Source organism: Vidua macroura, chromosome 2 (genome assembly GCF_024509145.1).
Source record: "Vidua macroura isolate BioBank_ID:100142 chromosome 2, ASM2450914v1, whole genome shotgun sequence".
In the NCBI taxonomy this organism is placed as follows: Eukaryota; Metazoa; Chordata; class Aves; order Passeriformes; family Viduidae; genus Vidua; species Vidua macroura.
Genome location: NC_071572.1, coordinates 73878754 through 73906105, shown reverse-complemented (window position 1 = coordinate 73906105; position 27352 = coordinate 73878754). Strand labels below are relative to the sequence as shown.

Here is a 27352-nt window from a genome sequence, read left to right as displayed (position 1 = left end):
GTATAACAGGTGGCAGACCCACTGTGAGAATTGACCCTCTTGCTGAAGGAGGTGTCCCTTGGTTCTGTCCTCCTACTTCTTCCTGCTCTCAGAAAGAAATAGTGTATGAGGCAACTTAGGTATCCTGAATGTGGCCTTTGGGGGCATCTTTCTTCATAGCTCCACTTGAGTCATCCTAAATGCTGTTAGAGCAGGTAGAAAAATCTCACCCCTCAGGGTAAATGTGAGGATGAGAAAGATTTGAGATTACTTCTGTTGATGTGACACTCCCTCTCCCACAGCTCTCACAAACTGCGCCACAGGACCTGTGTGAGCTGTGTGTTTCTGGTAAGGCTTAGATGGCATTGGCAACACTCCAGGGCTGGAGGGGGTGACTCTCTGCAAGGCCAAGCTTTCTCAGCCGGTTTGGTCTGTGTGTGGGTGGACTGATAACCAGAAGTGAGGATGAGCAGGGGCAGCTGCTGGGTGGAAACAGCCCCGAGCAGCAAGTGCCCTAAGTGCGACACAGACACGGCGTACTGGGAAATGGGCTGCTTTAGGTTAAGGGGGATAGCAGCTGCTGGTTGCAAAGCCAGTGGGTTTTTTTGTGAAGCAGCCGATGTCCCCAGACTGTGTGTTGACTAACCCCGTGATTAGAAGTGACATTGTCACTGTAGTGTTCTGCTCATAATCCTGTCAAATCTGGTAGAACTACTGCCAAGTGGTTCATTACATCCTAGTGAAATAATGGAGAAGGAGGCAAAAGTCTCTAAAGAAAGGCTGGAGGTGTTTTTTGACAGCTTCTGAAGCTTGGTGGGAACTGCAGAATGGAGGGAGTTGGTCAGTCCCTTCTGACTGGCAAGTCTGTTGACCCCTAAAAGTTTGGAGGAGTGAGGTCAGACCTTGCTAATTACTCTTCTGCCTTGGCCCTTTCCCATTCTGAATCCAGGGGGAATGCTCAGCACAGCTTTTTGGCTTCTGCTTATTGTTGCAGCCTCATTCTCCTTTTGAAACTCCCCGAAGAGTTGTCCAAGTGTATGCATCTTATCAGCACTGCACAAAGGGAAGGAAAAGTTCAGCAGCGTGGACTTTGTGTTGCCACACGCTTGTGACCTAGGGAAGCTGGGACCGGTTGCTGCTATATCGTGCCACACTGCACTGAGCCGTGGGAGCGCTTAGAATGGGACGTGCAGGTCTTAGCAGCAGCCAGGGGTTAATGGGGGTGGGCGGGTGTTTGTGGCACCCGGGCTGTCTGTGGCAGCAGCTGTTGTTGTCCGTGGGAGAGGCCGGCAGCGCGGAGGGGCACCGATTCGGACATGCCAACGTGAAAAGCTGGCACGGAGCCCCTGTGCTGACGGCAGCCCTATTGTGCTGGGGTGTTAGGAGGGCTGTGGGCATGCCAGGCTTTACAACAAAGCGTCTGGCTCCATGGAGGCTTCTAGCACGGGTGAGCTTGCTGGCCTGGATCGCAGGACCGGGCAGCCCTAGGGATGCGCCTCTGCTCGGGACAGCCGCCGTTCCCAGCACAGCCGGCCCGGCCGGGCATCCTGCGTTTGCTGGGGCGGGCTCGGGGCCCGGGGCTCAGCCCGGCGGCCGGGGCGCTGGGCGGGGGGCGGCGGCATCCGGGGAGCGCTTCCTGGCGGGGGCGGAGCGGGCGGCGGAGCCCGGCCGGGGCAGGCAGGAGACACGGGCTGGCATCGCCCAGCTCCGGGAGACCCTCTCCCGCCCGGCCGTGCGGGCTCCGGCAGCATGGAGGGGCCTGGAGGTAAAGGGTGGGAGTGCCGGGGGAGAGGGGGCATTGCTGGCACTCGAGAGGAACCGGCTGGCGTTATCGGGTAAAGGGGGAGAGGAAATGCTGATTCCACTTCTGGGGGCATCCTTTGGGGTGCGGGGTGACCGCTCCTTCTGGTCACCACAGATGCAGGGCTCCAGTGCAGTGGAAATCTGGGTTTTCTCTGTTGCAAGAACCTAATTGTGGTTAATGCCATCTTGAGTTGAAATGGTGAAGTGTGATGGCTCATTTGAGCTGTCTGCCGTTTATGTTCTTCCTTTTCCTCTGCTGGTCTTGTAAGTGCACTGGTCAGGCACCTCAGCCTCTGACCTGGGTTAAATTCCTCTATGCCTTTGTTTAACATGTTCTTCTCCATTAATTTCCACTCTGGCCCAAGGATGACTTCATGTAGGTTTCCTCCTTCTTCTCTCCTGCTAGGTACTGAGAAGATGGCCTCCCCAGGTGCCCCAGGGACCCGCATGACATCCACAGTCAGCATCAACATTTCTACCCCTTCCTTCTACAACCCACAGAAGAAGTTTGCACCTGTGGTTGCCCCTAAACCCAAGGTGAACCCCTTCAAGGCTGGGGGTGCGTCAGAGTCGTCACTGCCTCCACCTCCTGGTCCAGGTGCCCAGCGTGCTCAGATAGGGAAGGTGGGGGAGATTCCATTACCACCCATGTCCCTGCTGGCAGAAGGTAGGTCAAAGCTGGCATGGCAGATGTGAATGTGCATTTCTGAATTCTCAGGGTGGGAGGTTTATAGGTGGGCTGAATATGAGAACAGGGCCATAACTGCTATAAGTGATGGATAGTCTTGCCATAGAGGATAGCAGGTTCCATAATGAGATAAATGGATTGGAAATAATCTCAAAGTACATATTGTCTCCATTAGGAAAGGAATGGGGAGGCTGTCCTGCACTGCCCTGAAGCTGGAGGAATGCAGTGGATTTTTCACAGTATTCCCTGGGTGCATAGTTGTGTAATTGCAGTCCATTTCTGGACAGCATGTCTGAGAGCAAGTATGTTGCAGAGAAGTTGACCCTGATAGTGATGAATCATGCTGTTCTCCTTCTTGTTGATTGGTCCCAGCTCAAGTTTGTTGTCTCTGACTGTCCTTCTTGCGGACTCTGCAATTGCTGCCTTTCATGCTGGAAAAGAGGAGGGAGAAATAATTGTATGAAAAAATAGTGGCAGCGATGATAAACAGGAAGTGAGACTTAGAGTTAAGTTTGTATGGCCTGTACAGTTTTGTACTTTTTCCTAGTGGTTTGGGTTGGGTTTTCCTGTGTAGAGGGACTTCTTGTTTCACTGTGGTTTTCTTACTTCTTTCTTTCTTTCTTTTTTTTTTTTTTTTTTTTTTTTTTTTTTTTTTTTTTTTTTTTTTTTTTTTTTGTGTGGCCTTTTTTTGTTTCCTGCAGTGGTAGAGTGGGTTTTTTTTTGTTCCATGTTTTGTTGCTTGGTTGGTTTTGTTTCCTTTAAGATGCAGGTTACTGGTTGTGTGACTCTGTAGTTTGAACACTTTCTGGGGCCACCAGAAATTTCTGTAGGGACTCTTTGCTAATGCTTTATATTGCCTATTTCCCCAAGGCTCTGTCAAGTAAAGAGTGTGCCTCAGTCAGGACACACATGTTCAGAGAATGTGAGCTGCTGGTTTAAATGTCTTTCACTGTTTAGCAGAGACTTGCAACACTGATCTTTTCCAGGTTAGTGTGCCAAGTTGGTGGGCAGCAGACCTGATGGTAGCAAGACTGGTCCTTTGCTTAGAGGAGAAAAATGATTAGCCATTTTTTTCCCATTTCTGAAGTCATAAGGACATGCTGGTGCTTCTGCCTCCTAAAATTGTACCAGCTAAGTCTAATGACCTATTTCTTGTATGTTGTTGGCTGGAATCTTGTGTCTGTGGAAACCAAGGTCCTGTCTTAGGACTTGTCATTTTCTGCTGTAGTTGTCTGGATTAGGGATGGTGCATGTCAGAAGGTCTCAAACGAACACAAATATTACCTGAAGTAGACAGATGGAATGTTAAAATTTATTTTTCAATATACAGTATGAGTGGAGCATTAGGTGTTGCTTGCTCTGCTTCTCCTATCGTTAAAGTGGGCATTATGGAGTAACTAGACAGAAAAACTAGCAGGAGAACCATTTGTCATAAGCTGCTGTGTCATCATTGGGTAAGGGCTGCCAGCAAGACAGCTGAAGTACAGATGAGCCACCAAAACTCAGTCATGAGAGAAATGTGTCTGATTTGATCCTCCTCTGGTGCATATCTTCAGTCCTTCTGTCCCTTTCTTATACACTCCCCAAACAAAATGTAGTATGATACAGAGCTGTAGCAGTTGGACTCTTTGTCTTAAATGACAGGATGGCTAAGTTAGTATTGCTGTAGGAATGTTATATTTAGTATTGATTATTCTGTAAATCTGGTATAACAACTTTGTGGGGAACTTTCTTGTTCTGTGAATAATTCATAAAACAGGCTTTTAGTGCATCTGAAGCAATGTGACAACAGATCAGGGTTTTGTTTCTTATGGTTTCAATAAACCAAAAGGCAAGCATGTACAAGCTTGATCCCAAGCTGTAATTTCAAAGAAAAAAAAAAAAAATACATAGTATTGCTCCCTCCCCCCAGCAGAATTTCTGCAGCACAAGAAAGTTTGTTTGGAAGAGGTGTTGCATACCAGGGCAGTGTATGCATTCCACAGGCTAATATTTTTGTCTGTTGTTTTCTAAAAGGGCAATATCATCTCCCTTAGGTTACAGATGAGAAGTCCTTATAAAGCCTGTTGACAACAGCTGGATATAAAGATGAGACTATTTGATTACTGCTGTTAAAAGTTGCATTTGGAGTAGCTGCAGTGAAAAGTTTGGTCTTTCACCCTACTGCTCATTGGGGCTAGCTAGGAAGAGAGGTGGGTGTCTGGGAGAAGGCATGTGGAAATTACACCTCCTCATCTTCGATGTTCTTTGCTGTGTGGTTGATACGAGGATGCTTTCTTCCCTACGTGATGAAGGGAAGAGGATTCACATTTATTTCTCCGTGTTGTAGTAGAAAATGGTCAGTTTTACTTGTTCTGCATCTTTGGCAAATATGAATAGGTGGAAGCAATGGGGTTTTCTAGAAAACTGAGGTGCTCTGGTGCCTTTCAGCCTGCTTAAAAGGGTTTTGGAAAATTTCTCATGTCATGATGTATATTGGATGTGAAGACATACTAGCCTCAAAAATCAAAGCTGGTTTTACCCCCCAGAAAAACAAAAGTGTTTCAAAGATTCCTCATACACATAAGGGGTAATTGGTCCAGCTTGGTTTTTTTCCCCACTTGTTTCTTGTAGTGCTTACTATGCTGCTGTGAAATGCCAGCTTATTTTCATGTGAAAACACAAGCTCTCAAAGGTCCTGGGTTGTCCACTGGCATTCCATGTATGCTACCCTGTGTTCAGTAATCTGAGCCAGTTAGTGGCAAGAGCAGGGTATGCTGGGGACCAAGGAATGAGACAAGGAGTGGGAAGGAGCATAGCTAGGTATGTTTCCCAAATGTATAACTCTGACCAGTGGCTAATAGCAGCAGCTACTGAGGAAAGATTAAATTATTATGGAAAGCTTTGGACAAGGTGAAAAACAGCCTGTGGAGTTCAGTTGTCCTTGATGAGTGCTGAGGTCCTGTGAGTACAGGGAAACCAATGTGCCCAGAAGGCTAATGGAATCCTGAGCTTCATCAAAAGGAGACCAGCAGATGGGGGAGGGATTCTGCCTCTCTGCTCCACTCTTGTGAGACCCCACCTGGAATGCTGCATTTGGCTCTGGGGTCCTCAGTACAAGAAAGATGGGGACTGAATCCAGAGGAGACCACGAAGATGATCCAAGGGTGGGAGCACCTCTTTTAGGAAGACAGGCTGAGAGAGCTGAGGTTTGTCAGCCTAGAGAAGAGAAAGCTCTGGGGAGAACTCATTGTGGCCTTCTACCGTCTTCAGGGGATTATAAAAAAGAGGGAGATGGAGATTTTATGTGTACAGGTAGTAAAAGGACAAGGGTTTTAAATTGAAAGAGGACTGGTTTAGATTAAATGTCAGGAAGAAATTCTTTACTCAGAGGGTGGTGAGGCACTGGAGCAGGTTGCCCAGAGAGGTGGATGCCCCATTTCTGGAAGTGTTCAAGGTGACACTGGAAGGGGCCCTCAGCATCCTGATGTAGTGAGTGGCATCGTTGCCCATAGCAGTGAGGTTCAAACTAGTTATTCTTTAAGATCTCTTCCATCCCAAACCACTCTGTGATTCTATGATCCTGCTTGCTGCAATACCTTCAAGAACCCTCCTGGCTAGGAGTAAGAAATTATCTGAAGTCACTTTATTCTCATTCTTCCCCATAGACCTGCCACTGCCACCTCCTCCTCCACCTGGGGAGGATGCAAGCTTCTCCTCAAACTGTGCATTTCCACCACCCCCACCACCCTTTGAAGAACCTTTTCCACCAGCCCCAGATGAAGCTTTTCCTTCTCCTCCTTCTCCACCTCCTCCTCCTCCACCAATGTTCGACGAAGGACCTGTGAGCAAGGTTCCTGCCCCACAGGTGAGTGAGGTCCAAGGAAGTGTGGTTTGTGTGTGATGCTCTCTGAGTTGGGACAGCTTCTCACTACTGTCTGAACTCAGCAGTGGAAGCCCTGAGAACCTGGGAAAGCAGGATCAGCCGGTGGACCAGCGCAGATTAGGGTCAGCTGGCTGGGCTGCAGCTCTGTGGAGAAGGACCCAGGGTTCCCGGTGGACAGAGGGTTGAATGTGAGCCAGCAATGCACCCTTGTGGCAATAAAGGCCAACCACATGCTGGGCTGCACCTGGGAGAGAAGGACAAGGACAGTGAATACTCCTCCCTTCTGTGCTAATGGGGCTGCATCTTGGAGGACTGTATCCAGTTGGCTCTACAGTATAATAACCCCTCTGGAATACTGAATGAGATGCAATCCAGTGAAAGGTCACAGCAGCCTTTGGGGGTTGGAGCTGAAGAGGCTGCCAATGCAGGGATCTGACTGGAGTCTGCAATACCTAAAGGAGGGCTGGAGAGAAGACAGATTCTTCTTACTCAGGCACAACAAGAGACAGTGGACAGAAGTTGTGGCAAGGGAAATTCCTCTTGGACAGAAGAAAACCCTGTTCCACTCCAAGGGTGGCTCATTGCTGGCACGTGTGCCTAGAAAGACTGGGGAACCTGCATCATTGGGAATGTTGTGAAGTCATCTGCATGGGGCCTTGAGCAGCCTGGTGTTGCTTGGGAATTAGCCCTGCTGTGAGCAGAGTGCTGGACTACAGAATGACCCAGATGTCTTTTCCCACCTAAATCTGAGAGCTTCCTTAGGCTGTGCATTTTCCCACTGTTTGTAGACCTTGGAGACTGTGTCCTGTTCATCCTCACCAGCTTTTTATCCATTCAAAGCAGGGAGCAGATCTGTACAGTCCAAAGTAGCAAAATATGCTATTGTAAGGGAATGATACACCCATTTCTGTGGCTGGTCCTGTAACATGCTCTGCTCCCTTTTTCCTCATGGATGGCCGTGTAGGTACGTGGCAAGATGAGCAGCGTTGATCTTGAGATTGACTCACTGTCTGTAATGTTGGATGACATGGAGAAGAATGACCCCTTCAAATCCCGGGTGAGCTGTCCAGAGTGTTGCAGGTGGAAGAAGAGGTGACTGGTTTGCTGAACAGAGGTAGTGAGAAAGGTGCTACTGAAGATTAAAATATGTGGATAAACCATAGCATGGAAGTGTTGGTCAAGGACTGGAAAACATGGCTCTTGCAACTTGTCAGTACTGCTAAATATGTCACAGTGTGGAAACCCCTTGCATTCTGGGTCTGGGATAGCTGCTGATTCACTGCTATAGGTGGCACGTTTTCTCTTCCACCTTGCTGATAACTGCCTGTTTCCTCTCTGCTGTTTCTCTTTACAGATAACTCCGGGATCCACAGGTTCTCTGGAGAAACCATTGGCCCCAAAAGCCCCTGTGGAAATACCATCTGCACCCAAAGATACTCCTCATTCCTTTCCTTCCAAGTTCACACCAAAGCCAAGTGGAAGCTCATCTTTCAAGCCCCCTGGGGTGGATTTGAACCCCACCCCAACCCCATGGGCAGCCCCACAGCAACGCAAGGAGCCTCAAGCACCAGTTCCTCCACCTCCCTCTCTCCCTTCTGCTCAGCCTACCCCTAAATTCACCCCATCTCCTGTTGCTAGCTCTCCTAAGTCTGTGTCCAAATCAGGTGACAGTGTTCCAGTGGCTCCCTCAAATTCTACAAGATACCCTACCTCCCTTCAGACTCAGTTCACAGCCCCTTCACCTTCAGGCCCCTCCTCTCGACCACAGCCCTCCAACTTCAGCTATGCCCAGCAGAGGGAAAGACCGCAAGTGCAGGAGAAGCCACGCCCAACAGAACAACCTGCTGCTGCAAGAGACACGGTAAGGGAAAGAGCCCTGCGACTGGTGTCTTTGGACAGGCACACCAGGAGTGAAACTGGGAGGATGAGGGTGGATCTGCCCCAGGCTGTGGGAGGCTGTTACCAATCGGAAAGGGAGATGTAACTATAGAGATTGTAGTGCAGAGGGGTAGGACTTCATGCAAAGGTTGAAAGAACCAAGCACAGTGGATGGCATATTGTTCCTAGAGATGAACAGAGAGGACCTGTAAAGGCTAGAGAAATAGATTAATTAGGCACAAGGTGGGGGGGGGGGGAAGTCTGTCTTTTCGGATTTAATGTTTCCTCTTCCTGCAGCATAGACCCACAGGTTCCAGTGCAGATCCACCTAGGGGGAATTCTTGTCTGACAATGAAGGAGGTAGAAGAGCTGGAGAAGTTGACCCAGAAACTAATGAAGGATATGGAGCATCCACCCCCAGCAGAGGCTGCAATTTCTGGTGTGTGCCTTCAATGGACAGCAGTAGGATTAAGGGTGTGATGGGTTTTCATCTCTCCTGATCCTTTTCCTCTTCCATTGACAGAGCTCTGTGGCTTCTGCCGGAAGCCTCTGTCACGAACCCAGCCAGCTGTGAGGGCCCTGGACCGCCTCTTCCACGTGGAATGCTTCACCTGCTTCAAATGTGAGAAGCAGCTGCAGGGGCAGCAGTTCTACAATGTGGATGAGAAGCCCTTTTGTGAGGACTGCTATGCCGTGAGTCACTGGGATGAAAGCTGCTGGAGAGAACTGAGCTTGCTGTGGTTGTTCTCTTGCTTTCCCTTCCTCCTTCCATCTTTGCTTTCTGTAGTGTAGCCTCACGGGAGTGGGAGATTGGATTCATGTGTCTTACTTGTTTTCTTTGGGCTCAGAGCACCTTGGAAAAGTGCAGTGTCTGCAAGCAGACCATCACAGACCGGATGCTGAAGGCCACTGGTAACTCATACCATCCCCAGTGCTTCACCTGCGTGATGTGCCATACCCCCCTGGAGGGGACCTCTTTTATTGTGGACCAGTCCAACCAGCCACACTGTGTGGATGACTACCACAGGTATGGAGAGAGCATGTGCATGTGGGGTATGAGAGAGGGCAGATTCCCTCACACCTGCTTCTTTCTGCTGTAGTATGGGGTTGGGTTGCCCATGTTGTCTGTCAGACATGAAGTTAAAAATGAGTCAGCTAAGTATGAAGATGTCTTTCCACCTAAACATTTATTATTCCTCTGCTGCTAATGCCATTGAACAGCACTGACAAGTCTGCTTTGAACGTCACCACGGTGGTCATGGTCTCCTCCATGGTTCTGTGTTGCAGGAAGTATGCTCCACGCTGCTCAGTCTGTAGTGAACCTATCATGCCAGAGCCTGGAAAGGATGAGACAGTGCGTGTTGTTGCATTGGAGAAAAATTTCCACATGAAATGTTACAAGTGTGAGGTAAGCCTGATGGCCCCACTCCTCCCATGCCTCCTGTGCCATCACCAGCAGCTGGGCATCTTTGTTGTCTAGGCTGACCAAACACTGAAGTTGTTTTGAATGAATCTGGAGTGTTTTTGAAGCATAATCAGAAAAAGATTAGACATTCACCGGCACAAACACAGAGACTGTGCAGGGTTATTGCACTCTCTAACACCCCAATACATCAGCAGTATGTAGGAGGGGAACTTGCTGGTACTTCTCTCCCCTCAAAACAGCATCTCCCATTAGTACCACTAGGGACAGAGCAGTGGGCTGTGAGCGATTATCCTGACCCTGTGGGGCATTTCTTACGTCCTTGAATGCCTTCACCCTGTTCTTGGCCATCACTGAGCTCCCTCTTCCTGTTTAGGACTGTGGGAAGCCCTTGTCCATTGAAGCAGACGAGAATGGGTGCTTTCCTCTGGATGGGCACGTGCTGTGTATCAAGTGTCACACCGTCCGTGCAAAAACAGCGCGCTGAGGAGCTCAGAGGGGGCATTCCCTCAAGACCCCCTCACTCAGTACTCCTCCCCTCTGCAATTGTCCTACCCCTCTGCCTGACAAGGCAGACTGCTACCAATGGAGACTATGCCAGCACAGTTTTCACTCATGTAGGATTCACTGTTCCTAGACTTCACTCTGCACACCCACCAAGAAAGGACCTCTTCTCCTGTCACAGCTTCCTGGCCACAGTATATTCCAGGTTGGGGGCTGTGATCAAGGTGAGTGCACAATCGCTGATCCCTCAAGACTCTGGAGGAGAAAGATCAGACCTCCACCACCGCCTGGTGGAAGAAGCAAGAAGGGCCTGGTGGCAGGTGCTGGGAAGGGCTGAGAGCATTCTTCAGTTCTGTGGAGCCAAGAACGATGATTTGACTTGAGAAGGTGGAAGCCTGCATCTCGGCACCACTTCTGTCTTCTATGTCTTGTGACACCTCATTATCAGATGTCTTCCTCTACCTGGGTTAGAGTGTGGAGGCATAAAGTAGTGGGAATCTGTTACTGTTGCTGGAAAAAGCTAACCTGCTATAGCTCTTCTGTCTCTAATGGATTTTACTGATTAACTGTCTTGTCGTTTTTTTTCCTTAGCCAGATTAAACTGGCAGTGTTTGAACTACTACTCTGTTTCTGAGTTTGGAAGCTTTTTTTTAAAAAAAAAAAATCTTCCCCTTCCCAAAATGAATTGTTTCCCAGTGTGGTTTCTGGACAGCCAGGCTGGGAACCAGAGTAGCAAAACAGTCCAAAGAATGCATGTTTACAAATAAAGACCGTCAGAAGGACGGGCAGCACATGGTGAGGAGGCGTCTCAGTGCATGGATGAGGATTCAGCAGACTGAGCAATGTCTCCTGTTCCAGTAGGGTTTCTTTCACTGCTGTCAGTGAAAGCCGCAGTGTAATTGCAATGTACTGTTTGGCTCTGAGCGTTACTGCACCGAGCCCCATTTCCTGGACTAGAAACTGTCTCAAACTGAACAAACCTTTTGAATAACAACACTGTCCAACCACTGTTTGCATTCAATAAAATGTGTGGGTTTTTTCCATTAACCTGTGTCTGCTGTGTTTGTTCAGCCACCCATGAGAGTTGCTGTCTTTGGCAGTAGAATTGCCTTTGTACAGATTTTCTGTACGTTGCCAAATGTATGTAAGGCTATTCTACCCAGCCTCCAGAGATCAGGAGTCTGAACATGGCCTTTCTCTCTCTACCTCTTGGTCTCCTTTCCAGATTTCTATTTTTCTGTGCCTGAAGAGTAGCTCTCATTTAAAACAGTGCAAGACTGCACTTCAGTACAGCAATATTGTAGTCTGCTTCACGTATCCCTCAGAGGTGGGTATTCCAGTGAGATGGAAATGGATTGTAATAAAAGTGCACATTTTGTTTGGTTTGCCCCTAACTTTTGCTTCTCAGAAAGTGTTTGTGCTTGATATTCATGGTTCTAAGCATGGTATTGTGATGGTCACTGAAGGTGAAACTCCTCTTTGTTGTAAGCACCAATGTTTCTACACTTCAGAGACCTGAAACTTACTCTTGATCTCTTGCCAGTTTAGGGAAAATCTTTAATGACTCCTTGCAAATTGATCTAGTGAATGTCTTGAGGTTTTCTACTGTTTTTTTCTTACTGTAGCTGTTGCTAGTTTGTAGGCATTGTTGTAAGAGGTTGTTTCTAGACCATATTATTAAAAGGTTGTGCCCACAAACACCAAGGAGTGCAGGGAAGAGCAATGCTGAGGCAGAGAAGCACTAATTCTGCTCCTCCCAGAACTATCACTGGACTGTAGCCTTGGTGTCTGGGTAGGAGAGCTATCCAGTGGAGTCAATGGGAAGGGATTACCTTGTGGGTTAAAGGGAGGTTTCCCCTCTGAGGGGTATGGGATGTGTAGGGGGGAGATCAAAGGCAGGAAACAGGAGTGATCAAGGATGGGAAGTGCCATGAGGAAAGACTGACAGGAAAAAGGCACAGAAGGAGGTGGCTGCACGTACACAGTATACTTGTCTGGCCATGCCCTGTGTGTCATCAGTGTGATCTGTCCTGTCTTCATAATAGCGCTTTTTTTTGGTTGTTCTCTGCATGGGATCTGTTCAGTGCAAGTGGATCTGAATGCCAGCAACTGGACAGATCTGAGTGCATGCATATTATGTGGTTGTGTATGTCCTTGTGTTATCGCCAGCAAAATCAAGTCAGAGTAGCTGGTGAGTAAGGTGAGAGATTTGAGAGCCAGGACATGGCATGGCTGTGAGTCTGGCTAAATGCTATGAAGATGTGTGTGAGTGAGCTGCTCAAGCTACCAGGAGCTACCTGTGGGTCTGGAGACCAGCTGAAAGAGAAGAGTTTGCATCTGTGTGTGAAGACCCTGGGAGACCAGGGAATCCTGCATTCAGCTGCTGGGTAGAGCCAATGTCTAAGGCTAATTCCTGGAGGACTTCAGGGTGTGTGTGTGCATATCTGCATGCCCACCACTGCAGCAGGGCTTCAGGCCTTGAGGATTTGTGTATCCTGGTGCCAGCAACTGAGGAGAGCAGCTCAGGCTCCAGGGCTTGGAGCCAGCTGTGGGATGGCTGGTCTTCGGCACTAGAGGGATCCATCGTGTACATGTATGTGTTTCCCTCTAACAGGTTCATCCTGATCAGCCAGAGCTGGGAAGAGGATTAGGCTGTTGGTGCTGTGCTTGCATGTCTGCTGTGCTCTCTGCCTCCGGCCAGTCATGTACAGTGTCAGCATTTGTAGACATGCACACATTATAGACTTGGGGATTTTCTGTGCATGAGTGCCTATTGGGAATACATGCTCAGGCTTGCTACTGGCTGTACCCTGAGGATATGGAACGGAACAGCCTTTTCTCTACCAGGCCAGCTGATTCAGCAACTCCTAACACTTGAAGTTGGAGGGGACTTCCCTGCTCAGAGCAGGGTCAACCACAGCAGGTTGCTTTTTAATACTTTACTTACAGACCTGGATAATCTGTTCCAGTGTTAAGAACTCTCAGTAAGTTTTTTTCACCTTCAAACAGAATGTACTGCATTTTGGTATGTTCTCACTGCTACTTCTTTCAGTGGATACCACTGGGGAATGTCTGGCTCCTTTTTTACTCCCATCAGATACTCATACACAATGATATAAGCCACCTAACATTCTCCTCTCGAGGCTGAACAGCCTCCAGCTCTCTGAGCCTCTCCCTATATGTCAGATGCTCTAATCCCTTCAAAACCACAGTGGCCTTTCACTGGACTTGCTCCATTAAGTTTATATCCTTCTTTGTACTGGAGACCCCAAAATTTGACACAACACTTCAGGTGTTTGACCAATGCTTAAATAAAGAGGAATAATTGCCTCCTTCCAGTTACAGGTCAGGCATTTGCTGAAATGGAGCCCAGGTACTGTTGCCTTCTTTTGCTAAAGGACTTTCTGGTGCAACTTTCTGTTCACAATGACTTGCAAGTCCTTTCCTGCAAAGCTGCCTTCCAGTCCCCAGCTTGTACTGGCGCATGAGACTATTCCTCCCCAGTCATGAGGCTCTGCCTTTCCCTTGGTTCAACTTCCTGAATCTCCTCTCTTCTCATTGCTCCCCCCGGTTAAGGTCCCTCTGTGTGGCAGCACAAGTATCTGATGGATCAACCACTCCCACTTCCCTATCACCTGCAATGACAAGCCAGAGTTTACATGTGCATGACACAAGCTCTTAATCTTGTGTCAGCCTCATCAGGGCTTATCTGCTAGCTTGGGTATCTGCCAGGTAGCAACTTTACTGGTTACCTGTACTTCATGTTAAAGATATGTATTGCTAAGACTGATACACTAAAAACTCAGAGCTTTGCTTTTCAGCTTTTCTTCTTGCTATAGTTGCAGTGGCTTGAGTAGCGATGGTCTGTGTTGAATAGAAACCAGCTTTCTTGCATCAGGTTGCAGTTCTTTGGATCTCTGCTTCTCAGCCCTCCTGTCATCCTTCCCAGAAAGCAGCAATGTTAATTTATAGCCTTAAGAATTTAGAGCATGATACAGTTATGGAAACACTGTTATCTCTATCAAGTCACACTGCTGAATGTGTAGCACTCACCTTCACCAACCCAGACTTCAAAAATAAATCTTGAGGTAGCTACTCTTCCCAATTGGGAAAAAGTCTTAGGAACATCAGTGAGAATTTTTCTTTCTCCTGGACAGTCTAGTCTGCAGGAGAAAGAAGTGCTACTCACATGTCTTTCATCAAACACAGCAGTAGTTGCTAATACTTATGATTTAGGAATAATCGCAGGATCTGTAAAACAATGGACTTGGATGTTAGATAGATATGCCTGTAAATGGGTTGAAAAAAAATCTGAAGTGATCAGCTGCAAAGGTATCCTTTAATCCTAATGCAATTGCACTTCCATGATACATCTGCAGTTAAATGGACAAAGACCATTGGCTGAAACAACTAAAGATGGATGTAAGGACCCTGCTGGGACTTATGATATGTATGCTAAAGGTCTCAATCACATTTGAAATAAGCCAAAGAATTCCAACACAGCCTGCTCTGCCACAGGTTTATTTACAAAATATTATTTACAGACTATAACTGTCGTGAGATCTGATAAATAATAACATTTCCTCCACAGAGAAGGAGTAAGACAGACCACCTACACATTTTTCTGTTACAAATACCCTAATCCAGCCAAACAAGACTATTGGCTCTTTTTAAAAAGGGGCAGAGAAAAATGGATACGTATAGGGTTTCTGTCCATGGCAAAAGAGTTAAGCAGTTTGGAGAGATGTAAATCTCCCCACTGAAGTGTGCATGTGCAAAACAGCAACATGCTGAGGTGATGTGATCACACAAGTTACAGCAGGGTGTGCTTCTACTCCCAGTTTCTCCTCCAAAGAAAGAAGTACACCACAGGGTGGTGTTCACAGCAAGAATAGCTGAATTAAAAAATATATGCTGTACCAGAAGCCTTGTGAAGGACTGAATAGTTTGTTCCTGATGCAAAATAAGAAAGACAGAAGGGTGCTGAAGTGAGGAGGAGTGAATGAGTGAATGAGCCCTGTCTCTACCTGTCTATGTTCTTGTGCCTGCTCCCTGAATGTCCCAGTCCATCTTGAACCCTCATCTCCAATCTTAAAACATTATCCACCACCCTCCACCCACTTTGTATTCCATGTGATATACTGAGGGTCTGAAAGTCCAGTATGAGGACTGCAAGGTCTGCTTAGTGCTGCACAAAGTGGACTGCAGAAAACAGAGAACATTTTCTAAGACCAGTGCTCTGAAACGTACTGATGGCTGCTGTAGAGCTAAAGCAAGGGGGAACAGAAATGAGAGCAGGTGGTGTTGCCTCATGAGCTTTTTCAGTTCTGGTTGTTTTGTTTTGTTTGTCCAGTCACTCATTTGGAAGCAATTGCCATAGGAATGATTCCAAGTGATATCTGGTAAGGATGGGCATTTTTCAAGCTTAAGAATGCAACGACTGATCGATCATTCCTTAAAGCCTTGGATGCTGCACAAGATCCTCTTCTGGTGGCCTGGAAGTGACACTCCCATCTGTTTCAAGTCCCTGAAGGAAATGGGAAAGGAAAGAAACAAATGAATTGCTATTCTTGTTCCTTAGGGACAAGGGTGTGGGTAAGGGCAGAAATAGTTACCAAGCATTAGTTCAGAAAGCTTCCTTTTCCTCAGTGCCTCCTAGTGCACTTACCTTTTCTCTAGAGGAAGAAACTCTAGATATTCCTGCCCTCCCTGTGGCTACCTCTGCCCACCCATTCAACTGACCTCTTCTACCTCATGGCTAGGCCTGTGCTCCCAGTAAATCAGGACTTGTGATTAAATCAGCTTTGTGATAGGGGCCATGTCTCAACCCTTCAGCAGGTCTGTGCCTGCTCATTTGTTTCATGTAACTGCCCTGGTTGGAGTTGGCTGAACATCCCTGACAAAATAACACAGCTGTGTTCTGAGTCCTTCTGAGGAGCCCAGAAAGATTTTCTCTATGACACAACAGTGCCTGGCTGATGGAGTGGGGGGGGATATCAATAATCTATATGGACTTTGTGTCAAGGAAATTATCCTACAAAGTCCTACAAGAGTGGGGAGACGGTCAGGTTAGAGATCTGTTTGCCATCTTTTCTTTCCCCTTGTTGTTTGTGTCTGATGTGAGTTCAGAGCAGCTGAAGACCCCTGAAAGAACCTCAAGCATGGACATGATAGTTGGGGAATTAGTCTCACAGTTTGGGCTGCTCCCAATTTGGGCTGATTCTTCCCTTTTAGGTCAAGAAGCCAGTCCACTTCCATTTAACTGCATGGAGATGGAAGGACAGAAGCCTTCCAAGTAAATAAGAGTGCCTGTTGAGATTGTACAGGGATGAGCACAGCTACTTGTAGCACAGCCTGAGGTGCCCTGTGGGAGCCTGGCCTGCACTTACTCAGCAGTGAGCTCCAGGATGGACTCCATGGTGTCCAGGCCGGCAGTGCGGAAGTTGGAGATGTAGCGCTTCATGCGAATGGATTCCAGCCACTCGGGGATGGATCGGTAGGGGATCCCATCAGATCCACTGCAGCTGGGGAGACGGAGTGTTACCCTGGAGACACAGAAACCCTTTGTTAGCCAGGCAACCACCTGAAATGGACAGCACTGGGAGACAGTAACCAAAGGGGAAGCAAGCACCCTCTGCCAGGGCTGAGCCAACTAATCTGCTCTCTGCACAGTGAGGTCAGAGCAGGCCAACGGCTCTGCCCTCTGTCACCAGGAGACAGAGATGACCACTATCTTCTGCATATAGAGAACTCAAGGTGCATCTTTCCAGTCTGCATTGCTCTCACTGCCTCTCCTCCTGCTGGGGACAGGGAGGCGAGTATCCCAGTTAACTCCTCCTCTTCCTTTGGTGACTGCCCACTTACCTGGGATCAAAGTCTGCAACAGGCCGGAGGAGCTGGGGACTTGAGATGAAATGTTGCAGCTGTGCCCGGATCTCCTGAAAATGAGGCCGCCTCATCCGATCGTGTGACCAGCAACTCTTCATGAGTTCATAGAGGATAGATGGGCAATCCACAGGCGGGGGGAGCCGGTACCCGTCCTCTAAGCTTTTCATCACCTGCACAGAGGACACAGAGAAATCTGGCCAAGAGCAGAGAGGGCAGAAGAGGAGCCAGAGACCTCTGGGAGCAGCCATTCTCCACTTCACAATGTGCAGCCAGGGAAGGGTTGGTGCAGATTACACATGAATGACACAGGGTTTGGGCAGCACAGCACAGGATCAAAACAGCTAAGCGATGACAAAAGCTTAAGTGGCATATGCATATAGTCCTTTACTAGTTTAGCTCCCATTTGCCACTCGGGACATGTTCCTGAGAAGTGAGGAAAAGAGAAGGGGAAACAGACTTTGCGGAATAATTTTAACAGCATGTGCTGAGCCTAGAATAAAACCAGACATAATGCACCAGAACTAGAGGAAGGAGAAAACATAACAAATAGAAAGTATCCCCAGATCCAAATCCCATGGCTGATTTAAACACACTTTAATTTGGCTTCTTGCTGTTGACACCTCAATACTTATTGCCCTTGACTTGGTTGCACTGATTTTAAGCAGGGAAGGAAACACAGTAGTTATGTGTTTAAAAGGAAGTCAAGCCTGCAGGCTGAGGTAGATATACAAAAATTTTTCCCACGTGCCTCATTTATTTTTTAAATCAGCTCTTGAACTCAATGTCTGTTACCTCTTGATTGGTCATGTGCCCATATGGCTTGTCACCAAACGACAGCACCTCCCACATGACAATTCCAAAGCTCCAGACATCACTGGCTGAGGTGAAAATGCGATGAGCAATGGCCTCTGGGGCTGTCCATCGAATAGGAATCTTACCACCCTGTAGAAGAGCAGAAACACAGTGTATCCAGCATATATCCTTGAGTTGTATTTCTTCAGTGTTTTCATGCAAGGACCTTACAAAGTGGTTCAGAGATTGAGCCCACTTCATTTGAAGTGACATGTAACCATCCCAGGGAAATTTCTCAAAAGGAGAGAAATATTCTTGGAAACTAAATGAATTTAAGCCCTCTGTTCAGTTGAACACTACACAAAATCTCTGCTGTGGGAGTAAGAGCCTGTCAACAGCCTTGCTTTGAAGGACACCACGCCATTAGAATTACTGGAATTTTCATTGAAAGAGACATGGACATGACTCTAGTCCAAAACTGATCACAGCAAGGCTATCTTCAAAGCTAGATTTAGTAACTGAGTGCAAGAGATCAGACCTCTTATTTTGCTTCTCATTTTAACACCACAGTCCCTCTGAATTTCTTAGGAAACAAAATCAACCTGGACTCCAGAGACTAAAGCACCACCTTCTGAACCACCCACACCATGACTTGCAAAAAATGACAGGTTTTCCTCAGAGCCTACAGTTAATTTACAAGGCTGAAAGATTGGGTTTGCATTACCTTGGTTTCATAGGTTCCCTCTGCATCATTCTCCAAAATTCGGGAGAGACCGAAGTCAGACACCTTGCACTGGAGACTGCGTGTTACCAGGATGTTGCGAGCAGCCAGATCCCGGTGCACATAATTTTGTTCTGAAAGGTAGGTCATGCCAGAGGCTATTCCCTGCAGCATGCTCACAAGCTGCACAGGGCTAAATTTTTCCTCATTCTCCTGCATGGAAGAAGAAGTGAGAGAAGTGACATCGATCTGCTTGGTTTCTAGTCACTGACCTTATCAACATACAAAAGTGGACAAGTGGACAATGGTGAACAAACAGAAAGGCAGTGCTGCAGGCCCCAGCAGGTTCTCACTAAGGGACTGGCGGTGGTATCCAGTCATCATTAAGCAGTTGCATTTCAACTACCAAAGATGCCACTCTCGTCACTGAACAAACTGCATGGCATTAAGCTTCTGCTGCTGACACTGGAAATGTCAGTAAGCAGAAAGTAAGTGGATGTCTGGATCTTATTTCTAGTTTTATTTTAGGGCCCTAAATCCAGGTGAGGTGCAAGTTCTGGCAGTATACAAGTCTATTACAGATTGGACTTTCTCACCCGGAGGAAGGTATCCAGTGCTCCATTTTCCATATATTCAGTGATGATCATCATTGGCCTCCCTTGAGGAAGACAAGAGGGTTTCAGCCATTTTCAAATTCTACTCATGCCTTCCAATGCTCTCTCCCCAACACAGAGAACCATGTCCAACCCCAGCTAGCACCCCCACTCCACTGGCACACCTGGCTGCCCCTTCTCCTTACACATCTCCCAATGATCTTGTACTCCCCCTTGTATTGCACATATGACCCTGCAGCATCCCTCACACTATCCAGACTTCTCATCTACTCACCAGCCCTAGAAGATCTCTCCTAACACTGCCTCAGGACTCTGTTGGAAATCCATACCTATCCTCCTTTCCTCAATCTCTGACATGACAATGCCTGTCTTCTCCCAGAACAGCCTCTCTGACAGCAAACTCTCTAAGGCCTGAGGAATGTGCCAGTTTCTGCTCTCATCCCAGGACTCTCTCTCACACACTCTTACTTACTTTTGGTGACAACTCCCTCCAGACGCACAATGTTTGGGTGATTGAACTGCCCCATAATTGTTGCTTCGCGCAGAAAGTTCCACCACTGCGAGTCTGAATATGTTGACTTCAGAGTCTTGATGGCAACCACAATACGTTCTTTCCCTGGGAGTCGCAGGGACCCACGATAGACCTCCCCAAACTCCCCTGAAGACAACCAGAGGCAAAACGTCACAGATGAACTTGAGAATAGGCAGCAAAACAACAGTGTGGGGAAATGAAAGACAGTGAGAGCAATAAGTAACTCACCCTCTCCAATCACATTCTCCATAGTGACGCAAGAGACATCCAGTTCCTTAGTGAATTCCAGCACCCCTCTGCTGGGGTCATCATATGGTTGCAGGTCGACATAGGGTTTCAACCAGACCTTCTCTGTGGTAAAGGGAAACAAAAGAGCAAATTAACCTCTCAACTCTTGGCTCTTTTTAAAGCATAACAACAAAAGCAGAAGTGAATCCACGGGCTTCTGACAATGGCAGTAAAAAAAACTACCAAACCCACATTGAAGAGTAGAACTGTTTTGGGAAGAGGCACATTATATCAGAAAAGCCATGCCAGTGTCTGGTTTCAAACTAATGTTTCTTTTCATTCCTTCCAACACATTCTAGGCTTCCCCCAGGTTTTATTACCCCTTTGAACCTCACCTCGCTCAAAGCCTGAAGTATTGTAATCTGGCCGTGCATGTCTCCGACGAGCCCTCCTGGAACATCAGAAAGAGTTGTGAAAATAATATGGTCAGCAAATAGCAAAGGGAAAAGCAAGACTTCCAAGGTGTCTGCCCTAGTTGGTTAGGGACAGAGTTCAGGGTAGCACAGAGTGAAGTGGGACCAGACACTGCACCTACTTGGAACAGTACAGCTGGCAATAAAATGTGATGCTTCATTAACATTTAGAAATAGAGCTTTTTTTTTCATACAGGGAGTTTTGTGTTGCGTTACAGACAAATTTCTGCTTATTTCATGTTTTCTGTATGCTTTCAGTAGAATATCTGATCTTCTTAAAACCAAGCAACAGCAGCCTTATAGACATTGAGAAGGAAAGTAGAATTCTGTATATGGGTAGAGGATCCCAACAGTAATGGTATACAGAAAATGGTTTGAAATGACTGGATTCAGGTATTACCACTCAACTGGTCAGCAGCTATAGAAATGATTGTACCATAACAATGTTTTTATTCCTCTGTCATGACCACAATATGATACTGCTGGATTATAACAAAACTTAGAAATCACAACATATTCCTCTGTTCCCCACAGCAAAAATTATCTGACAATATCAATCCCTCCAATCCTGCTAATCTAAATGATTTACTGAGACCCTTTCCATCTTGCTGCAGCATGCTGGTGTTTTTCTTCTCTAACTAACCTCTGCCTATACAATATCCTGTGAGAAATCTGGGCTTCCTTTTCTCAAGCTCTCATAGCTCAGCTATTCCTACATCTATACCTTTTTCAATACCAAAATTCAATACTTACTTTTGCCGAAACATGACAAATCCCACAATTAGACCAATAAATAGGAGAATTCCAAAGATAATAGAGACTATGACTCCACCAGACAGAGCTCCAGTGTCTGCAGAAACAGAGAGAGAGGCCAGATCACTTAAAAGACCAATATGTGTTTGTCTGGAACCTACCACCCAGCTTCTACCAGTTAATGGCATTAGGCAAGTTACAGCCACTTGTCTTCCAGGCAGCAGAACCACCAGATAGGAGTCCTATCACACTGTTATTCATGTGCATGGAGCACCTTCTGGTGGTTATATGGTTGACTCTTATCTACAATCTTGGTCTTCCAGTTGAGTAATTTATCCCTATATTTGATTTCCTACTTAAATTCCATGACACTTTCAAAAGTGAAGAACATATGTTCCTTCCCCCCCACTCCTCTCCAACAATCTTTTCCGATCAGGCCCTTCTTCCTGCTCAGTAGCTGATTTAAACTATGGCAAAGCAAAGACACGATTTTCCCCAACAGTCTAAAGTGACTCTCTTCTTGTTTATGAAATTAATTTTATGCTCCCTTCCCATCAATATCTGTGGCTGCTCCCTTGCCTAATTACCCTAACAAAAGTCCCTTACTGCTTAGGACTCTTGAAACAAGTACTGATTTACAAACTTGCAATCTATCATATTCCTATTTTCTCAAAACTGAGCATCAGGTGGTTTCATTCTGTGAATGGATAGCTTTGAGAGAGTGTTCACATAACACAGGCTGTCTCCTTCCATTCAGGTTCTCAAGCTAAAGCTAGGCATTTCCACAAAGCACATTTGACTTCATCAGAAAAAATGCTGTATTACCTCTGCTGGTCTTTTTAAAACTTATTTCCCATAATCAAAAAAAAAAACAAAATTAAGAACTTAAAATGCATGAATGGAGAAGTAATGAGAATCTACATATTTTTAATATTTTCCCAAAAGAGATTTAGGAAAACATCCGGAAGAAAGAAAATCTCCAAATAATTTTTTAAAATAAATTAGAAGATTTTAAAGCAAGGAACAAATGCTATGCAGACCTGTGTGGGGAAGTGTTTCCTAATATCTAGTCGAATGGCCAGCATCCATAAAGCCTAATTAACACTAGTTATTCTTCCTCTGACTCATTCCACTAAAATTATTAAAATTCATCAGCTTAGTTAAGCAGAAATCAAGAGACCGAGCTAATGTCCTTGTTTTGTTAAAATCAAAAAGCTAAGATTTGGAAGGTGAAATAGTATCTTTATTAATAAAATGGATAAACTTTTAGACACAGAGGACTTCTGCAGGATTTAAGGGATCTAAATTATCAAATTCAGATTCAAATACAAAATTGCCATTTCTTGCAAATCCTGCTATAATAATATTCCCAGACTATAACAGCTGAAAAATGCTCCTAGTATTATCAAACAAGAACTCTCATCAAATGAAACCTTGCTGGCATTTCTTTTTAATCCCTTTCATATTCAAAATACCTTTGTCTTGGCATGGTAAGTTGATCAACTTTCATTTGAAATAAAGCATAATATTGATGTAAGTATTTTCTAACTTATATTTTGCATGATAATTTACATCTTTTTCACAGGGCCTTTGTAGTACATTATTTAATTGGTTAAATATAATTTTTGTTATCATCATTTGTCACTGTGACTTCATGAAGATTTTACCAAAAGCTCCTGCTGCCAGAAAGGGCCCAACCTTTATATTCCAGTAATGGTATACCAACTCCTTATCAGCTTTGGCACTGTTAAGTATTTAGTTACTTTAAGGTATGCCTTAGCTTTCCTTCTCACGTCCTTATTTCATTACAATAAAATTAGTCTTTCAAATGCAGCACTTCAATACGTGTATTTCTAAAGCTATCCATAGGGTCAATAGGAGTCTGTGGAATGAAGAGAGAGCAAATTCCATTACAGAAAACTTTAGCTTAAGGGGAAGCTTCTGGGTGACTCAGGGAAAGAGGAGGTTGAATGTTGGGCATATATAAGATGTTTTTTGACACAGGAGAAAGGTCTTCTTGTGGCCCTGACAGCTTGGCCTTCTACACATTGTACTTAGGTGAAGAACTTTTTTCAGTGGCACATACCATCTCTTTGGGCAGAGCTACATTCAGGAGCTGGACTACATACAGTGGAACAGATAAAGCTGGAAAAAATAGTGCTGAGGTCCTCTAAGTTCTCCTTTTCACTAGTAACCAGCACACAAAAGGAGGCATATGGTAATCATTTGACCAGCATTCAAACTTAGAAACATTAGCCAAATTAAAATGTCTTTCAAGAACTGAAGGTTCTGGTTAAGTTAAATGAAGGTCTGGTTAAATATTGTACCAGTACAACACACTAAACTGAGGTTGATCAGGTCTAAAGGGGTAAGTGCAAGCAAATTTTATAAGACAACAAGGAAACAAGAATGCCTTTTGTCTTTACAAAGCCTTTTGTCTTTACAAAGCAACAGGCTTGGCTCTGGTGACAAGGAACTCAGGAGAGCGGTGTCTTGCCTTACAGCCAGAAGAACACAAAAAGAGATCCATGTGCCATGAGAATATACAATCTGACAGGGAAGTGAGTTTCTCCCAGATGAGATACCAGTGCTTGTCCTTTACCTGGTGGAAGGGTGCGAAATTCCTGCTCTGGGGAGTAGGGCCCAGGCCCCAGGGGTGTGATGGATCTCACACGGAGCAGGTAGGCTGTGTCTGGCTGCAGATCGCGCAGAGTGACATTCGGCTCAAGAAGGTGCTTCACTGTGTAACGTGCCTCCTCCCCCTGCAGGAACCAAACAGGATGAAATAACAAATGCATGCTGAACAAGAGGACACTTCCAGCCCTTTGGGTGAAAGGGGGAAGAGCAAATCAGGCAGGCCTTACCTTCTCAAAGAACATGACTTCATACTCCACTGAGGTCCGGCTGCGTTGCCGTGGGGCAAGCCAAGAAACAGAAAGACTACTGTCATCTCTCTGTGTCAGAATAAACTGGGATACTGTCACCGGAGCTGCAGTGGGAGAGAATGGAGAACATGAGGGAGAAATACAAACAAAATGCAAACTATGCCCTCTCTCCACCAGAAGATCTGGTCATACCATGCAACTGGAACTGAGTCTTATTGCCACTGTCATTTTCCTTCTGTGTGGTAGAAGGTAAAGCAGGTCTCTGGTGGTAATTAGTTGCTTTCTGTGAGTAGTGTGCTTCTGCCCCAACAGTGGAAGCATAATCGTGTTTGGCCCTCAAAACAAAACCCATGTTCCGAGAAATTACATTTATTCCAGGACTGCACTGAAAGTGTCCAATTTGAAATAAAAAATGTTCAAAATCTCTCAGCTGCCTGCAAATGCATGCTGTTCATGAATAAAAAGATAATTCTCAAGAGTCTGCAAGGACATTAAGCCTGGTTCTCTCCTTGTCCTTCATCATCATCAGGAAGTGATGAGGCAAGCCAAAAGTAGCTCTGCTTTTCTAGCTCAGAGTTGTGCGGCCCCCGCATAGCATCAGGAAGAAAAGTAATATTTTGTTACTAAATTAGAACCCAGGGAATGCACCAAGGGTTGTTGAGCACTGTGATGTCACTTTTCTATAATCACATTTCATGGTGCTCTGAAAAGTATTTACAGGATAGCCAAACTAGCCAGATTGAAGCTAACTTACAGAAATGTGTCAAGATTTAACATCTTCATCCCTCCATGCTTTCAAAACCTTTTATTTTCCAGTTACACCAGGGTTTCAGTTGTGTTTGGTGTTTTGCAATATCTGAATCACAGGAAATATTTCATGACACGGCCCTCATTCTTCCTGTTACGCAGGTAACAATACGTAGGCTGTGTGACAGGGAGGGCTTCATCCTCCTCACCTCTCTTGGTTCATTCATAGCTCTTGGTTGATAATGATTACTGTTACATTGATTTGCAAGGAATATGACTAATGGACTTTACATGCCAGAGGCAGAGGTACTTCAGAATCCTCATCATACCATACCAACACATGTGTCAGGCAGAAGGAGAAGATGGAGAAAGCTTAAATATTCACAGAGATTCCTCTTCCTTTTCGTGATGAGCAGGAAGAAATTCTCTCTGCTTCTGCTAACCTGCATGTCCAACTGAGACCCAGACAGCTGGAGCAGTTCTCTGTGGAGCAGGTCCCATTCCTGAGACACCATTATGGGCTTCTACAGTGAATGTGTAATTGGTGTAAGCTTCTAGGCCATCCACGTCCACTGCAGGTTTCGTGAGACCAGAGGCACTGGGGGAGAACACCACACCAGCCTCACAGGGCTCACAGGACAGGAAATGGCAGCGCTGGCAGAAGACTGTGTAAGTCAGGTCCTTCCTCCCGCCATGGTCAATGGGTGGCTGCCACCACAGACTCAGCTGGGTGCCAAGGAGGGAGAAGCTGACATTGCGGGGAGCCGAGGGTGGGCCTACAGGGAGCACAGAAGGAAATGTTACATCCAGCTGTTAATGCCCTAAGTTCTGTGACAGCTTCCTATCTGCTGATGCATTTCAAATTGAGCCCTCTCTCCACCCCAACCTCTCCCTCTCTGATCTCTCATCCCCATTTTCCAACCTTTTCTTTTCTCCCCCATATCATTGTTCATAGAATCACAGAACGGTTTGGGTTGGATGAGACCTTAAAGATCTTCTAGTTCCAACCCTCCCACCGTGGGCAGGGACACCTTTCACTAGACCAGGTTCCTCCAAGCCCCATCCAACCTGGCCTTGAACACTTCCAGGGATAGGGCACTCACAACCTGTTCCAGTGTCTCATCACCCTCATCATAAAAAACTTCTTCCATATGTCCCATCTAAATCTACCCTCTTTCAGTTTAAAACCTTTGTCCCTTGTGCTGTGACTACATGCCTTGGTATAAAAACCTTTTCTTCATTTTTCTTGCAGGCCCCACTAAGTATTGAAAGGCCAAAAGATGATCTCTCCAAAGCTTTCTCTTCTCAGGCTGAACCCCAACTCTCTCAACCTTCCCTCATAAGAGAGGTGTTCCATCCCTACAATCATTTTTAGGGCCCTACTCTGGACCTGATCCAATAGGTCCATGTCTCTCTTGTACTGGGGGCCCCAGACCTGGATGTAGCCCTTCAGATGAGGTCTCACAAGAGCAGAGTGGAGGAAGAGAATCCTCTCCCTCGCCCTGCTGGCCACATGCTTTTGATGCAGTCCAGGATACACTTGGCTTTCTGGGCTGCAAGCTCACACTGCCAGCTCATGCCCAATTTTTCACCCAGCAGTACCCCCAAGTTCCTCTCTGTGGTGCTGCTCTCAGTAAGTTCATCCCCCAACCTGTTTGGATATTGTTCTTTCTTTCTGTGTGCAACTCACGGGTACAAGCAATGTTCTGGCCCTCCGAAGGTGCTCGGTAGAAGCCTGCATTGCAGGAACAAGACGTAGCCCCTGACTCGTTGGACAAGCTGTTGGGGGGACACTTCAGGCAGCGTTTAGCATCCAGGGAGTGGCGGTAGAACCCTCGCTGGCAGGCTGTGGAAGGACAAACAAGCCAACATAACATAATCAATAAACCCAGATCAACAAAAAACTGCCTGGCAGTTTTGCTCAGCTTCTTGAACACTCCTTTATCTGCCTCCATTTTTTTAGTTCACAGAAATATTTAGGTTGGAAGGAACACCTGGCAGTCACCTACATCAATCATCTCAGAGCAGACAGAGGGAAGATGCAAACTCAAGGTGGCATCAGTATTATGACAGGACTTGCAGACTGAAGAAGGGGTTGTATGAATACAGAATCCAGTCAACCCCAGAAACTTCTTCCAATGTAAGCCCAGACTGGTCCCCACCTTCAAGCCTGGTCCTTCAAGCTTTCCACACCACAAACAAGAATCATAAATAATAGCTACAAATCCTTGCACTCCTAAGAGTCTTCTGCTTGATGACTTCATATGAGGTAGCCAGTAGGCTTTTTAGCAGAAGCATCTTTGCCGATTTCAAGTGTTGTACCAGAGCATCGCCTAGCAGGGCCCTCGGGAATATCTAGGATGCCATCGGTTCACCTCCCAGCATCGAGTGTAACTGGCTATGGAGCCAACACAGACTGCAAGAGAATAGGTGTCACGTGTTTTCTACTTCCAGTCCTACAAAAATGAGCAGCCACACTCTCTCAGTATAACATCTGACAAGTTATTTTTGCTGTGTTACTATTAGTTCAATCCACAGAAGCACTGGTCAGCTTACCAGTTGTCTCAAGGTCAATGCTT

At 46.2% G+C, this 27352-nt stretch overlaps 2 protein-coding genes and 1 long non-coding RNA gene across 10 annotated transcripts in view; 2 read left to right on the top strand and 1 right to left on the bottom strand.

The window, feature by feature from the left end:
- ZYX (zyxin) overlaps nucleotides 1-11187 on the top strand; it is a 29250-nt gene extending 18063 nt beyond the window's left edge. For 4 of the 6 annotated variants that reach the window (XM_053970689.1, XM_053970688.1, XM_053970685.1 and 1 more), the window contains exons 2-10: nucleotides 2189-2449; nucleotides 6118-6317; nucleotides 7300-7392; nucleotides 7690-8196; nucleotides 8511-8652; nucleotides 8737-8906; nucleotides 9062-9240; nucleotides 9501-9621; nucleotides 10013-11187. In XM_053970689.1, the coding sequence (XP_053826664.1) occupies nucleotides 2200-2449; nucleotides 6118-6317; nucleotides 7300-7392; nucleotides 7690-8196; nucleotides 8511-8652; nucleotides 8737-8906; nucleotides 9062-9240; nucleotides 9501-9621; nucleotides 10013-10123 (1773 nt within the window). In that variant the 5' untranslated portion in view covers nucleotides 2189-2199 and the 3' untranslated portion in view covers nucleotides 10124-11187. Of the gene's footprint in view, nucleotides 1-1668; nucleotides 1745-2188; nucleotides 2450-6117; nucleotides 6318-7299; nucleotides 7393-7689; nucleotides 8197-8510; nucleotides 8653-8736; nucleotides 8907-9061; nucleotides 9241-9500; nucleotides 9622-10012 lie in introns of those variants that run through there. The other 2 variants (XM_053970687.1, XM_053970686.1) reach the window with 2 other exon arrangements.
- Nucleotides 11188-14647: 3460 nt separating this feature from the next.
- The window catches only part of EPHA1 (EPH receptor A1), a 33751-nt gene continuing 21046 nt past the window's right edge, over nucleotides 14648-27352 (bottom strand). For both annotated transcript variants that reach the window (XM_053970039.1, XM_053970040.1), the window contains 14 exons: nucleotides 26464-26619; nucleotides 25217-25549; nucleotides 24006-24130; nucleotides 23744-23903; nucleotides 21142-21238; nucleotides 20311-20366; nucleotides 19916-20038; nucleotides 19628-19813; nucleotides 19138-19199; nucleotides 18545-18754; nucleotides 17821-17970; nucleotides 17005-17198; nucleotides 16530-16685; nucleotides 14648-15667 (listed from right to left, as the gene is read on the bottom strand). In XM_053970039.1, the coding sequence (XP_053826014.1) occupies nucleotides 15589-15667; nucleotides 16530-16685; nucleotides 17005-17198; nucleotides 17821-17970; nucleotides 18545-18754; nucleotides 19138-19199; nucleotides 19628-19813; nucleotides 19916-20038; nucleotides 20311-20366; nucleotides 21142-21238; nucleotides 23744-23903; nucleotides 24006-24130; nucleotides 25217-25549; nucleotides 26464-26619 (2087 nt within the window). In that variant the 3' untranslated portion in view covers nucleotides 14648-15588. The remainder of the gene's footprint in view (nucleotides 15668-16529; nucleotides 16686-17004; nucleotides 17199-17820; nucleotides 17971-18544; nucleotides 18755-19137; nucleotides 19200-19627; nucleotides 19814-19915; nucleotides 20039-20310; nucleotides 20367-21141; nucleotides 21239-23743; nucleotides 23904-24005; nucleotides 24131-25216; nucleotides 25550-26463; nucleotides 26620-27352) is intronic.
- On the top strand, nucleotides 16772-20552 carry LOC128803264 (uncharacterized). 2 transcript variants are annotated; one of them, XR_008435666.1, is made up of 3 exons: nucleotides 16772-16896; nucleotides 18558-18682; nucleotides 20275-20552. It is a non-coding gene; the product is annotated as an uncharacterized LOC128803264 (long non-coding RNA). The 2 variants fall into 2 exon arrangements; XR_008435665.1 differs by lacking the exon at nucleotides 16772-16896 and adding an exon at nucleotides 17209-17307.